The sequence below is a fragment of the Meleagris gallopavo genome, chromosome 12 (genome assembly GCF_000146605.3).
Source record: "Meleagris gallopavo isolate NT-WF06-2002-E0010 breed Aviagen turkey brand Nicholas breeding stock chromosome 12, Turkey_5.1, whole genome shotgun sequence".
Taxonomy (NCBI): domain Eukaryota; kingdom Metazoa; phylum Chordata; class Aves; order Galliformes; family Phasianidae; genus Meleagris; species Meleagris gallopavo.
The window spans coordinates 3,206,783-3,221,529 of NC_015022.2; the positions used below are offsets into that span (position 1 = coordinate 3,206,783).

General features: G+C 36.2%; 1 protein-coding gene and 1 long non-coding RNA gene across 2 annotated transcripts in view; both read right to left on the reverse strand.

The window, feature by feature from the left end:
• Positions 1–230, reverse strand: part of LOC100547334 (protein unc-13 homolog C-like) — a 47,448-nt gene extending 47,218 nt beyond the window's left edge. Inside the window, exon 1 of the mRNA XM_019619267.2 lies at positions 223–230. Coding sequence (XP_019474812.1) covers positions 223–230 — 8 coding nt within the window. The remainder of the gene's footprint in view (positions 1–222) is intronic.
• A 2,532-nt stretch (positions 231–2,762) lies between these two features.
• On the reverse strand, positions 2,763–14,734 carry LOC104912811. The gene is made up of 3 exons (XR_002118797.1): positions 14,583–14,734; positions 3,942–4,034; positions 2,763–2,922 (listed from the first exon to the last, which is right to left on the reverse strand). It is a non-coding gene; the product is annotated as an uncharacterized LOC104912811 (long non-coding RNA).
• Between the last annotated feature and the right edge of the window lie 13 nt (positions 14,735–14,747).

The following is a 14,747-nucleotide window of genomic DNA, read 5'->3' on the forward strand; positions in this document are numbered from 1 at the left end:
TTTTTTTTTTTTTTTACTAACAGATTATCATTTAGTTTTGAACCTTCTGCACATGAATATCTCATGTGCTGCTGATCACGCAGTCCTTTTTCCCACAGGGCTGAACAGAAACGGAAGGAATTTAGCAGTTCTTTCAGCATCTGTACTGCTGTTACCTTTCTCCAGAAAATACCTCAAATGTGCAACTATTTCCTCAACTCTCATAACTATACAAATACTTACACAGGCATGCTTAAATCATAGATAGCTTCTGTTTAGGTGTTACCTTCTTCATAGGTAGGAATAAATTTTTTTTACTTAAAGATTTTGCTCATTTTTTTTCCCAGCTTAGTAGTTCTGAATTGTGCAACCAGGGAGAAGTAGTTTCTCTGCTGTCAAGTACTATTTTCTGAGTGTAAATTCTATGCCTGCGATGTGAAATCCTACAGCAGTGTTTGCTGCTGCTTCTGTCCTTGCTGTCTCCCCCCCTGCTGTGAGTTGGCACCTGGTCTTTTCAGTCTCCTCAAAGTGAGTTTTGTGCTCACAAAACGCATCTGAGCTGAACTTCTGTTTCTTTTTGTTTTGTCAGGTCCAAATTAGCTTGAGGATGTGCACTGTTTGCTTGAAGTTCTGTGTTTAATATCTATCGATATGATTGGTAACAGACGTTGCACTGAGAAATTAATAGGAAGCATTTCCTTTGGTGTCAGTTGATTTAAATAACTGCCAACTTATCACAACTGTTTTATGTATCGGTCTCATACTTTGTATTTACTTACTGCTAGTGTTGTAGCTCCTAGATGGGAATGAAAGAAACTTAAACTATCCCAGTAATTTTGAAATGACAGCAAGAATGCGCTTTTAGCATCTTTTATCCAGTAGATCTGAGATGTTTTTAAAGTTTAATGGAAGAGTTTAAAACCCCAACCAAACAAGAAGCTCTGCAAGCTCATTTTTAAAAGTAAAATTTATTCCCTTCCAAGGCTATTGGGGATCCTCTATGCTGTATTAAAAACTGGCCTGAAAGCTATATATAGCACATGTGAGACAGCAGATATCCCCATGAGCTTAGAGGCTAGTTACGTTTAATTAGAGTTGTACCTACTGAAAAACCAAAGCAAACTGGGGAGAGTTTTCCCTGTTACGCAATTGCTGCAGTGGGAATTCTATCATGGCCTGCTTATGTCTTCATCCTGCCTGAAGTCAGAGCTCATTTTGCAGGTCACTGCAGTCTCTTACGAAGAAGAGCAGTTACAAAGGGGGCTTGTTTCCTAAAAATCAGCAAGTATTTTATTTTAGTTCTTCACGTCCTTTACTCTGTGTTCTGAATCATGTGAGCAAATACAGGACAGGGTAGCTCTGAGAAAGCAGGTTTACAGTATCGTTTGATTTAAGGTAAATAAAAGATATTTGATAGACAGTGTTAATCCTTGTGCAATGCAGTCATTCAAATGGGATTTCAGGTTTTGATTTATGTGAAAGAAATATTTAAGCTGTAATCATAGGAAAGATCTGAGCATATCTATAAAATAACGCTGCCATAAGCTTCAGAAAGAAGATGCAGTTCTTCTCACACAGGTGAATGTGTGTTTAGCTTTTAGGAGACAGTATTATTCATAAGAATGAAGAAGGCTGTACATAATTTACTGTAATTGTAATTGTACTGTAACTGTAATTTGGATTTTTGCAACTATTTCCATTTAATCTAATTTTTAATTGCTTCTATTCATGCAGTTGTATATGAAACTCAACATTGTAAATTTTGTGTGATTTTAATAGCTACAAAAAAGTAAAGGAAACATTTTCTCTCTCTACATTTCATAGGTTGCTACTTCCATTTGCAATGTAATCTCAGTGCATTTAATATCATTTTTCTGGAAAAAAAATAAAAAATTGTGTGTGAATCATAGAGTATGATTGCAGCTGATGCCCCTCATCCTTCCCAGGCAGCTCTAAGGAGCTGAGGTTCCCAGGAAGTCTGGGAAACAGTTCTGAAGAGGTTGTGAGAAATATTCGACTGGAGAGTTTGGACATGGAGCCTGCTTTGCTTACATTTTTCCTAGGGCTTTCTTCTTCACCTTGTCCTGTTATGTTCACATAAAAGCAGTCTCAGCCTGCTTGCTGCTCAGTATCCTTATAGGTCACTTACTGTCACAGATAAAGCAGTGGGATAAATAAAATTACTGGCAACCGGCCTCAAAAAACAGCTTCATGGTCATACACAAGAAAGCGAGCTCTGTCCCCCCACTGTGTGTGTGGGAATTTGGTGCTTGGAAAATGAATCAGTTTCAGTTAATAAATAAGGGGATGATGAATGGACAGGTTAAAGGGATGCACTGTGAGGAAATACTAAATTTAAAACTTCAGGTATTTAGAGCTTTGGGCATTAAATAAAGATAACACCATTCACGAAAACATACACAACGCTTTAAATATTTAGGTATGTCAATAGAGATAATGGCCTAGCTGTAAGAATTAATACATCAGTCCAGATAACTACTTAGGCAAATCGTTTCCTAGGAACACAAATACTTATTCCTACGTGTGGAAATGAATTGCACGTTTTAAGCAGTTTTTAGAAGATTAAAAGCATAGTGGTTGTCGTTTGTCTTAATTTATAACTGTTCTACATGAATAAATAGATTTGAAGTGATTCTTATGTACTATGGGCTGTGATATAACCTTAAGGGTAAGGCTGTATTTTTGTGTTAAATTGCAAGAAATTCGGACAAAATTTGCAGGAAATATGGATTAACACACAAACAAAAACCCAAAAAACTTACAATTGGAAAGTCTCATTGTATTTTGGTGACCAGGTGTTGCTTTTTGTCTTAGTTCCGTGTTTCCTTTTCTTGTCACTTAGGTTAGGACCTAATACACAGACTTCCACAAATGGCCGGAACATAGCTGTTGTTTGCCAGTTGAGATTATTAATTGCTACAACTAGAGGGGGGAAAAAAAACAAGGAAAATAAAATTCCATTAGAAGGACTTCAATTAATTATCCGGTATGACTGTGTACCTAGCAAAAGGTGACCTGAGAGCTTTTTTCTGCAGGAAGCTGCATCAGGGAAGGGTCATTAGGAATTAGGTCATTAGTTGGTATTAGGAAAAGGTTCTTCATGAACAGAGTGATCAAGCATAGAACAGGCATTTAGGGCACCAAGCTGATGGAGTTCAAGGAGTATTAGGACAATGCTCTCAGACATGATGTTTGAATTTTGGGTGGTCCTTTGTGAAGCCAGAAATTGGACTTCAAGGTCCTTCCGAGTCCCTTCCAACTCAGGATATTCTATGATTCTGCCTGGCAAGCTTAGGAGGACCTGTTCTCTGCCAACTCCTGACTGTTACGTATAATTACACAAACACTTATATATATATTTATGTGTATATTTCCAGTTATAGCAGCAGCTAATACAAACGAATTTTATGAATAATTTACATCAACAGCTCTCTTGTCTGCTATATTTGCTGTAACTCAAAAATCAATTTTTACTAATCTAAGTGATAATTGGCTTGATTTGGAGTTTGTATTGTGCAGAACAAAAGAATTTTATTTGTTAAAAAGGGAACACTTTAAATATTGATGCAGTGAGTTATCACCCACCTCTCCTAGAGCTTGTGGAGCATTAAACTATATACAACTAATTCAAAAGTACATTTTGGAAAATTATATACAAGTAATTCAGGAGTGTAATCTGGTAAATTAGAATTTATTACTATATAACTTTGTATAACAGATTTTGTCTACGCTGGGAGGCATAGGCAGTTCTACTTAGCTTGTGCTGATGTTGAGCAAGGAAGAAGTACAAACCTAATCACTTGAAGCATACTCACAGCTTTACAAGTACTGTAACACTTATCTCTTATTATTTCACTGTTGGTATGTTTTAATTAGGATTTAATGCCTGGGAATTTTAGATGTTATTGCTTTACTTCTAAAATTAGCTATTTGAAACTTACCTTTTACAGTAACTTTATGCTCACCAGTTCCAGGATGTGTAGAAAGATCCACCTGTACAGATATCTCACCCACTGAATTATTAGTGGTTTGGCCTGAAAATAATGGTAGGTTAGCATGATTGGCTTATTTGGAATATCAAGAGAAACAGAACGTGAAAGATGAATGATATTTGTAAGGAATTTGATGTGCCTTTCACATTCAGATGGGAATTAGTTACTGATAAGTGATTTTGTCACAGAAGTGCCTCTAGCAGTTGAAGGTTTCTATGAAGTGCTTCAGTAAAACAAGAAAAAACTATTCGTTAGAAGCCATCTGCTCTCGTTGCCATTAGGTGTGTGTGTGCATCCTGATATGCATAAGTTTGTGGTTTTGTAAATATTTTCTTTCACGACCCTTACTGCAAACGCTCAGACAGCTATTTCTCCATTGCTATTGATGAATCCTTTTGGTGTAATCCGTAATTGCATTCTCTATAGTGGTTGAATATTTCAAGGTCAATTAAACAAGCTCAAGTGTTACTACTTCAGAGAACAAGGTGAAGAAATCCAGTGCTCAATTAAGTTGTTCAGAATCCTTGAATACAGCTCCGTGCTTTTCTGCTTTCAAGTGAATTTTGCACAGAATTGTCACAAAATAACTTTCAGAATTTGAGTGTTTTAGCAAAAGTGCAGAGTCTAGTGTCTTAATCTGGTCATGGCTGCTACTACTGAATTGCAGGGTTACCTAAAAAAACGTTGCTGCTAAATGATTCCAGTATCAACCAGATAAAGTAATCCTGAGATGATTTTTTTTTTTCTTGCACAGCATCGTTGGAACTTGTATCTTTGAGTAGTATAGGACTGATAGAAGTTTCTGCTTCTTGAAGCTTTATTTATTGTTTAAAAGAAATTGTTTCAAGTGTAAAATGCTTTGTAAATTTTTTTCTGTTAAAAAGACATGACTTACAAAAGACTTCATTTTCATTATACACAGTATCTGTGATGTTTCTGATAGAGCTACAATCAATCCAACCTGCAGAGCTATGTGAAAACTGTCAGTGTCTTCCCTTATTTTTTTTTGAATTCTTAAATTGAATTAAATGAAGAAAATGCATCTTTTGACATCTAAAACTCAGAAGGCAGACTATCACTGCTAATATTTCAGGACTCCTCTGTGTATCTTTGTTACACCCTTTACTTTCTGATACTGTAAAGGAAATTGGAGAGAGTACAGACTGGCGCTTCTAGAATGTTAATCTATCCTGTTACATCATGTTGCGAAATTCCATGTTTTGGTATTGCTACACACTGGACCAATATCAACATTAACAAGTTCCCTTTTGGGTGGTGGACTTTTTTATGTGTGATGGAATCTTTTGTCCTGCTGATTAAAAAAGCTTTTACTGCCAAACTGCGTAGAAGAGAGCCATGAGTTTGCAACATCTACTAAAGCATAGAAACATTGCATGGGTAGGATTAATTGAATATACTGGGAAGGAATAACAGATGTTTCCAAACTCTCTCCAATTCAGAGTTTAACAACAATTTACCCTGACTGCAGTGGAAGGTGAGCCAGGGTGATCCTAAGGATCACTGAAAATATCAGCAACTGTCAACTAGTTTATTTAGCTTCTAGCTTAAAAACCAAAACCCTTTGTGCAGAAATCAGGAATGCTTTGGAAGAAAATGATTAGCATTTTCATTAGGTAGGCTGTGCAGCAACCTATGGGTGGTGTTAATAATGGAGAGCACACTGTTAGTAAGATTCATTAGATGCTACCAATATCAAATCTATGAATTTAAGAGATGAGTCCTTGCTTTTAAAACTTCTTTTTTTTTAAACTGTGCAAAGTATTTCTTCGCAAACAGCTTCTAATTGATCCTTTCCTTCCTTTTTTTTAGTGGTCTGTAATTCACAGCAGTGCTCTAAGCGATACTGCAAATATACAGTGGGATCAGTCTTGTGTGCAGCACTGTTTGATATGGTTATAAAGAAATCTGTGTGAAATGTCATACAGTTTTATATTGAAAGCAGCTGACATTAAATGACCCTATAAAATTTGTGCAGCAGAACATCTCAGCTGTAGAGGCAGCTTCTGATGGAATATAGAATATGAGCTTTCCTTCAGTTTACCAGCACATCCATTTTGCATTTGTTTGCTCTCACTGATCTGCTGAACAAACTGAAAGTACAATTCCAGAACATTCATTATTTGCTTATATCAGTTTTTGTTGACATGGAGGAACTCTGAAACTTCATTTTGAAGTCTCAGATCTGTCTGCTGTTTTGCATTTTTTCCTTGCTACCAGCCTTAGTCACAGCAGCAATTAATGATTCTGATTGCACTAAAGAAAAGTCCTTTCCTCCTACTACATTTGAGATCAATTTAACAGTAAAAAAATCTAGCCCTGTACCACAGAGGATGATTGCAGTTTTCTTCCTTTAGTACTGTACTTTAACTCACTGCAGACTTAACAAATATACAAATAATTCTATTTTATGTTGGAAAACATTATGATTGCTTATCTGCTTCTGCTCTAGCTCTAAACTGTGCTTTAGACTTTATTTGCTTCCTAATATAAATGAAGTAAAAGACAACATCCTCTTATTGGTTGGTTTTAAAATGATCACCTATGTTCATTTAGACTGCAGTCGTTCCATTGCAACAAAAGGCTGTAATGGAGAGAAGTGCACTTCCTGCAGGAAAATGGTTGCTCTTCAGCGGGCAACTAATTCTGTCATCTAGTCCTTAGCAGGTGCCTTTGGAAAAATGGGAACTTGTGGACTCTGCTAGGGAAAATCTGACAGAACGTAAGGAGGAAAGAGAGCAGTAAACATTTATGTTTACTGCAACTAAAGCAGAAACTCATGTACTAAACACTTGTGACCTTATTTTTGTGCCCAAATTAAGATGGGATTTGACAAAAACTCTTTTTCTCTTCTGTTCATCCGAAATTTCACAGTTGTCTCTCATTTTGCATTACCATGCAGGTGTTTGTTACTTGTCTTCAACCAGTTGACATGGATCTGTATTCAACTTTGAATTATTCAGGCTATAACTTGCTTCTCTACCTGTGAGCATCCTGGCTCTCTGATTTCCCAATCTTGCATCCCAAGTGAGAGGTGATCCTTTCTTACTGACATTTTCAGCTTTCCTTTAACTTTATTTGATAAGCCTTCCTCTGTCTATAATGCCTCCTTTGGTCTGTGGGCTTTGTTTTAGTAGTTTTGGAGCTAGATGCTCTTTTAAAAACTCCTGGAGTTTTGTGGCTTCTTGACATTTTCCTTCTCCCGTCTAGTCACAAAAGTTGGTGAAAGTGGTGAATTTTGTAGTGCCTTGGCTTCAAAATAGTCAAAGATAATAAGCTAGGCTCTGAAATAGTCTTTAAAGATATACTAAAAGGTCTTAAATACATGTGAACCATCATAAATTTATTTATTTATTTTACTCTGGTTTTTAAGATTTTATCTCTCTGAGGATTAGAAATCTAGTTTAAAGGAAAAACAACTAGCTACAAGCTAATCATCATGCATGATATGTTTTTAGTACCTGAGACAGAAAAGCTCACTAAGCACTGGGAGTCAGGCAATAAAACAGCTGAACTAGCAGCATTACCCTGTGGTAACCCTATCCTACCCCATTTGCCTAACAGGCCTAAATTCAGCATAAATCCAGCTATTTAATGAAATACCATACCAAGGTTTTCACCTCATTTACTGTGTAAGGTGTAAGGAAAAAATTGGACATATCTTCAGGGTTCCTCAGAGCGTGATGCTACAGAAATTACATAAGCTGTGAAACCAACATATTAATTTAGACATACACTGGGCATCTTCTGATTAATGCCAAAAACTATGTGCATGTAGATCTCTAAAAGTAATGCCTCCTATTCATTTCCATGTGAACTACAACAGATGCAAAGAACACAGCGATGCATTACTTTTGGAGCAGCCATTATATTTTGCTGGGGTTGTTCTCCTAACTTCTTAGATGACGTATTCTACTTGAATAGTCATTCTATTGTTTTATTTTTCATGGAATCCTAAGGCTGAGTAATTTGGAGGAAAATCTGGAGTGCCTGTTTTAAAATTTTTTTATGTAATGCGAAGAGTAAATTAAAGATGAATTCTCTGGATGTAGGAAGCTGGAAGATTTTTTTCCTATGTATTTAGAGAGGGAGAAGGCAATCGGTGAACATGTTTTTTTTCTCCTAGTACTGTGGAGGAAGATGGCTTACTCCTAATGCAAGAAAGCATGGGACTGGTGAGAGAACGCTTATTGTCCCCTTTTACTCGTGCTCTCAGTGCACAAATGGAAGAGGAGAAAGATTTCATCTATGCTACTGAATGTGAGATGAAGTGCTGTTATGTATGTGCTATTAAACCACATACAGCACTTGGCTGTGAGCAGCAAACGCTGCTTAATAAGGTCTGAGTAGCTACTGGGCTGACGGTTTGCAGGAAGGGCAGAAAGCTTTTAGCTGTTGTTGCACAGTCTGGGAGAGGCTTTTCAGGTAACTTAAGGACACGTACATTTTACTGTGATAGCCCTGTCCAGGGCTGCATTCTTCGTCACACATGAATTGGTAATGATAACCACGCTAACTATAAAACATGCTTTGGTTGAATTTAAGCTGTTTTTTACAAACTATCTCTAATTGATCACTTATGGGGAGAATTCTTATTTATGCAATGACTGACTTTAAGCAGCCATTCTTTAAACAGGCTTCCACGAAAGGATTGAAAGGATTTAGGAGGTCTGTATTTGATTAGAAGACATAAATAATTTATCCTAAGGATTATTTTGTGTGAAGGTATTAAGGTTGACAGAAGATTCTGCAGCGTTTCTACATTTCCCAACTGTTTGAAGCCATGCTATTAAATACATGATATTGTTTGATATTTTGTAATGTCACGTGATGTTATATGAAGAATTCTGAGGAAAATAATACCAAAGCTATACTAAAATACTAAATACTATTATAGGTTTAAGCATAAGATACTCATTTGAGCGCCAGGCTGGAACCAGCAGCTGAAGCTGCTTCATCTCTGCCTAGTATAGACCATCCCTCTGAATGCATGATGAGAGGGCTGGAAACCGTATACCCCTGTTATGTCCCTGTGTTTTATTTAGGCCTCTGTGAGTTTGATCAGTGACAAAACATGAATGAACCGGCTTTTATTTGGGAAGTTCACTTAGCAACATCCAGATGTATCTGTATGTCTTAAGTAGTGCTGCACAGAGGCAGGCGTAGCCTCTTTATAGGTCTCTATGTGTATTCTGCAGTGCACTGATAACATTAAAACATCCTTTTTTAAAGTGATGACATATAGCTGATGACTTTGTTATACATTATTAACAAAACATTGATACTTTTTGAATGCTTTTTTTTTTTCATTTTTCAACTGATGTGAAAGACTACCTTTTTCTGCAGCCATTTAAACACTCAAGTGGGGAATGTAGTATGAGCTCTGTGTTGCAAAATGAGTATTGATTTTCTCCTTAAGCAGTACAAACTCTTTAAAGTCAAGCTAAAAAACATATTGCAGTCTTTCATCTTTACGAAACATTTACAATAATGCTAGCATTCCCTTTTGAGGCTTATAAAATTAATCTGCTGTATATGCATAAAAATTATAATATAATGGATATTTCTGATATGTACCTGTTTTAGATGCTGGCACCTACAACTCTAGCATTTACTTTGGAGAAATTGCTGGTAAGTAACGGGATCAAATTCAGGACACCAGAATATTTGAGGTGAGGTCTTGTTATGTGGCTTATTAGGACTGGATTCATCCAAGCATTATTAGATGTGATGCTAATCAGATGTAAACATTCATGGCACAGACTGTAGTTTACAAAATTAAGATAGCTAATGTATAGTAATGGTAAGCTGTCTTTTGTATATATATGTCTTCTTCTTGTATAGAAACCTTGGGGCTTTCCTTCATGCTACTCTGTACTGACTTGCTGATTTCCACGTGGCTATCAGCCAACTACGGTGTGTTTTAGTCATACAGCACTGAACTCCCAAGTCTCGCATCTGAGCAGGATTTTGCAGTTCAGGCTGGGCAGTGTACTGGTACTGCAATTCTAGAACTGATTAATGCTTGGCACAGGTATAATATGCACATTTGATTATGTTTGGTGGCAAAAGGTGATAAAATATATATCTGAGTTGTAGTCTGAATTTATAAGGAAATTTTACCCTACAGCTGAGTTTATAAGAATCAGGAGGGGGGAGGAAATATGTTAAGGTATCCAATCCAAAGATGATAATCCTCAGGAGATCAAAGTCCAATGGAAGCAGAATCAGAGATCTGAACTTGAGAGTGTCTTTTTGTACTGATGCTGAAGATACACACTTGGCTGTGCTTATATGCTCGTAGTGGAGGTATCAGTGACCATATGGTGTGTAAGATACTATCACTCAGGACTTGAAAGGCACATTTCTTCGCTAAACTACTATAAAGTCTTCAAAGTCCGTTAGTTCTGTATAGACATTCTTTTATCTTTTTGATAGAGACCCTGAAAGCTACCTGCTTCAGGAAATGGCTTTTGGCGGTGTTAACACTAGTACTGGGAGAACGTGCTTACAACGGGGTGTCTGATGCTGCAGTTACCTGGACGTTTTCTAGTTGATATTGAACCTGAGTTTCAGAAGTGTAACTAAATTTCTTTAACAGTTTCTATTTTGTTGCATGTTAAACTGTAAAAGGGTTTCTACCAAGCAACAATTTATTTGCAAAAGAGAAAACTTCTCTACTAGTCTTGCGTTTGGGAGTTGAGATTGAAGTAGTTTAAATGCTGGTAGGTTTTGTTCATTTTTCTGGAAATAAAATTCCTTAAATAATTTGTTTATACTATGGGGCAAACATAAGTAATTATCTCCCTCCTTATCTGATTAATACCTATGTTAAAATTCATAATAATCAGAATCTCAGAAGTATTTAATTTCCAAAATCTGAAAGCGTGTGGCAGGTGTGAGACAGCAGCACAGATGTAGTTAGAGAAGAGAAATCTCTCTCTCCCCCTATGCTATGAAGAAAGACAGATGTTTCATAAGATGGCATCTGACATCTTATGAATATCATGTTAAAGATATGCCATCTTGGTATCTGTACATCTAAAAAAGTTGTTTCAGAAAACACTTTCATCTTTCATTTTCATAGTGTAGTTACAGACTTGTTTTCGCAACATTGAGTGAGGATTGAATTCATGATATTTATCACAATAATCCCATAAAAATAGTGAATATATATAAAATAAATATACTGAGATATCATTAGTTATTTAAAAAGCAGCTGCTGCTTTGTGCTCAGAATTGTCTAGTTTTGAGTATGCTCTTGAGGCTATGGAAGCACTTTGAAAGGGAAAATCCATCAGGTTAAGATTGTGAGAGTTAACTTATTTGTCTCACTTTCTTGATAGTTTGCTTTTAAAGCATGGATTAGTAACAGTATAGTTATTTGGTGAAGTACATGAAAAACGCATAAATAACTACAATTATCACTGGGTGTTTATTCTGCAAATTAGGAATGTTTTTATTAGTATTGCCCATAGGAACAACTTCGTTTCCAGGAAGCTCTTTAGGAATGTGTAGATGCAAAGAGTTGGAATCAAAATTATAGATCAAGCAGTCTTCCTTGTTCAGAATTGGTGCAAAAGCATGCTTATTGGTTGGCTTATTTGAATGCTCCTACTGAATTTAAAAACCCTGCACATACAAGAAGGTAGTATCAGGTACCAGAGCATACAAATTTAATACAGGTCTTACCCTTTGTAGGAGTAAAATCTAATTTCTGCTTCTCATACTGATTGAATGCCTTTTTTTCCCTGAGAATTGTGCAGCTTCATCATGGGAAGTGGAGAAAAAAATTCTGTGGTTAAAGGTAAGCCTGATTTTTATTCATTTATAGGTTAGTGTACGGTAAATACTGAGAGAGCACAGAGTGTGATCAGTGCACATAAATTATTGAGTGGTTGGATGTTATTTTGAAAATGATTTATTAACATATTGAAATCAGATGTAAAAGCAGCCATGGATTTTTAAAGAAGAAACACTTCTCAAACAGCTATTCTCACATGACAGTTGTGCCTTTCTAACATAACCATTGTGGGTAGAGGCGTTATTTTCATTGTAATGGGTGCCTCCCTGGAATGAGATGTCATAGAGTAATACTAGTGGATGCTGCACTATTGTTATTTCTGGAGCTACTTATATATTTTTGTTTTGTAGTTGGTAGATGACCAGTGAGTGTGTTTCCTTGTAGAGAGGTCATATTTAAGTTAAGTTGAAACAAAGCTGTATGTGAAGAGAGAAGGCAACACTTAACACATTGGGCATGGCGCTGGAGCTCATAAAGGCTGGTTCAGCAGGAACTAGAAAAATAGATGACTCTTATATATTGATATGATAGTAGAGCTCTTATCGTCAATTTTCTCTAGCCATCTAATCCTGGGTGGCATATAGCAGGATCTGACTGCAAGAAATGCTTCAGGAAAGAATCATTGGCTATACTGTGAATGATAGTAGATAATCTAATCAATGAAGTTAAAATCTAGTTAAAATGTATCTCTTGCATCATATCTTGCAATGCGTTAATATATTTAAAAGGTGGATTGATAGTATGCAAATGAATAGATGGTAGAATATGTCTTTCACCTCAGATATGCGCATGAGTTCTTACAGGTAAATTGCAAATCCACTCTTGCACTGTTCCCGTAGAACTTCTGCATGACAATTTTGATGAACCAGCTGAACTTTTTCTCTCTACCATTTTAATTTTATATACAACGTCAGTTTCTAATTTGCACAGAGGCTCATTGTAACTGCATGGTAATGATACAGCTACAGTTGTGAGACTGGAAGTTGTTATAGATATGTTTGTTAGTTCCTCTAAATGAGATGTTAAAAGATGATGAAAAGCTTTGAGTTGCTTTTCCTTAACTTTAATTCCCAGTGGCTATGCCTCTAATAATACTGGTGTGCAAATATAGACCTGTAGAGAAATGAACACAGATCTGAGAGAGAAACCGTGATGAAAATCAGAAAATTCATGTTTGCTGTTCAGAGATAATAAAGGATATCTCCTTATGGCTACAACCTGGATAATTTTCTTTTGTTACAATGAAAATATGGAAGAGAAAAAGCAAAAAATACTAGTAATTAATAACATTCAGCCTAAATCCCTATTGTTAATCATTTCTGAAAGGGGAAAAAAGTCTATTCCTTATACTAGAACTGAGAAAATAGCAGTACAACTTTATATGAATTATTAACAAAGATCCTCAGCCTAATATAGGAGTTGTCCAGAAACTCATTCTTTATAATTAATCTTCAAGGCCAGCAGCAAAGCAAGTGTTTCTTGCCTTTTATAATGTGACATAATGTGTGCCAGAGGTGAAAGCAATCAATTTCCAGCTTAGCTATCCAATTAAAACTTCTACAGTTCTAATGAGTAGGAACAGGGTAGATGTCTGTATAATCAAACTGCATTATTTGTTGAAGTTGCTAAATGGCAATCTGTTTTAAAAGATGTCCATTGCATTTTAAAAATTGCAAAACTTTACAGTTCCTAAAATGAAGTAACAACTGTTTTGTTTGGAATATAACATGTTATCCATATAAAATCAGTTTCTGTATGCACTGTAGAGGTATGAAAACACAAACATACATCAATAAGGAAAAAGGTAAATAATTGCTTCTTTTTGGAAGAAAGCCTCTTTGCCTAAAAGAATAACCCTAAACACTTCTCCTCTTATTGAAATCTAAGTCCTCTTCTGCAATACACCATTAATGAATGGTATGTGTATGTTTCAATTTTTAGGGTGCACTACACCAAATTTCCAGAGCAGAAAACAGGAGCTTCTATGTTGCTGACATTCAGATTTCATAGTGAACTTGATACAGCATTCTTTCACCTTTGCTGTTTTGACTGGCTTTTGCAAGGGTGCCAGAACTGAGCTTTGATATGTAGGCATGAAAAATGATGTGATGTTCTCAGCAGAATGGTTTTAAGTCTATATTCTGAAATGCGCATGCACACAATTAGGGAGGATAATGCTGTACTGTTAGCCTCCTGAAACCTTCTATTCTTTTGGAAGCCATAGACGGCCTTCTAGAGGGAGAAGTGAGGGTTCTGTAATACAGAATTGTTGTACTACAGTAAGGCCCCATTACTTACTTACAGTCCCCTGTTCTTAATTCAAAAAGGAAACCTTAGGGGCTATGCCATGCTTTTTTGCAGTTACCTGAGGTAAGTAATTAATAGCAATCAGCTCTGCAAGATACTAATGTACTCTTTGAATTTGTTCTGTTTATGCAATTATAACATAACTCTGCATGTCCTTTGCAACCTTGTTTGCACGTGGAGTGCTTCTGTAAATAACTTGGATATTCAGTGGTCATGTAGAGCTATGGGACCTAGACACAACAAATGACAGTCTTTGCTTAATGTACTGATCATGTGATGATAGCTACAGATGGTAATCAAACCTCCACTGTTTGAAATTAGTGATTGATGTAGGATAACATCACCTGGGCAGATTTGTGGCAATAAATTCTAAAATACTGGTGTTTGGAAACTGTGATTAGCAAACAGTCATTTAGAACATTTTAAAGTTTAAGTTTGCATTTTTCTTAAAAATCACTTACTTTGAGACTTCTGCGTGTCTATGAATTTCTTTATCAAGGCATCAGTAGTTTGTGTGTAAAGACTAAGAGCGTATTTCAGGGAGTGTAGGTCTGGGCTCTTTTCCAGGAAGTTCTTTTTCAGCCCACTTCCTCCAGCATGGAAGTATTGCTAAAAAGTATATATTA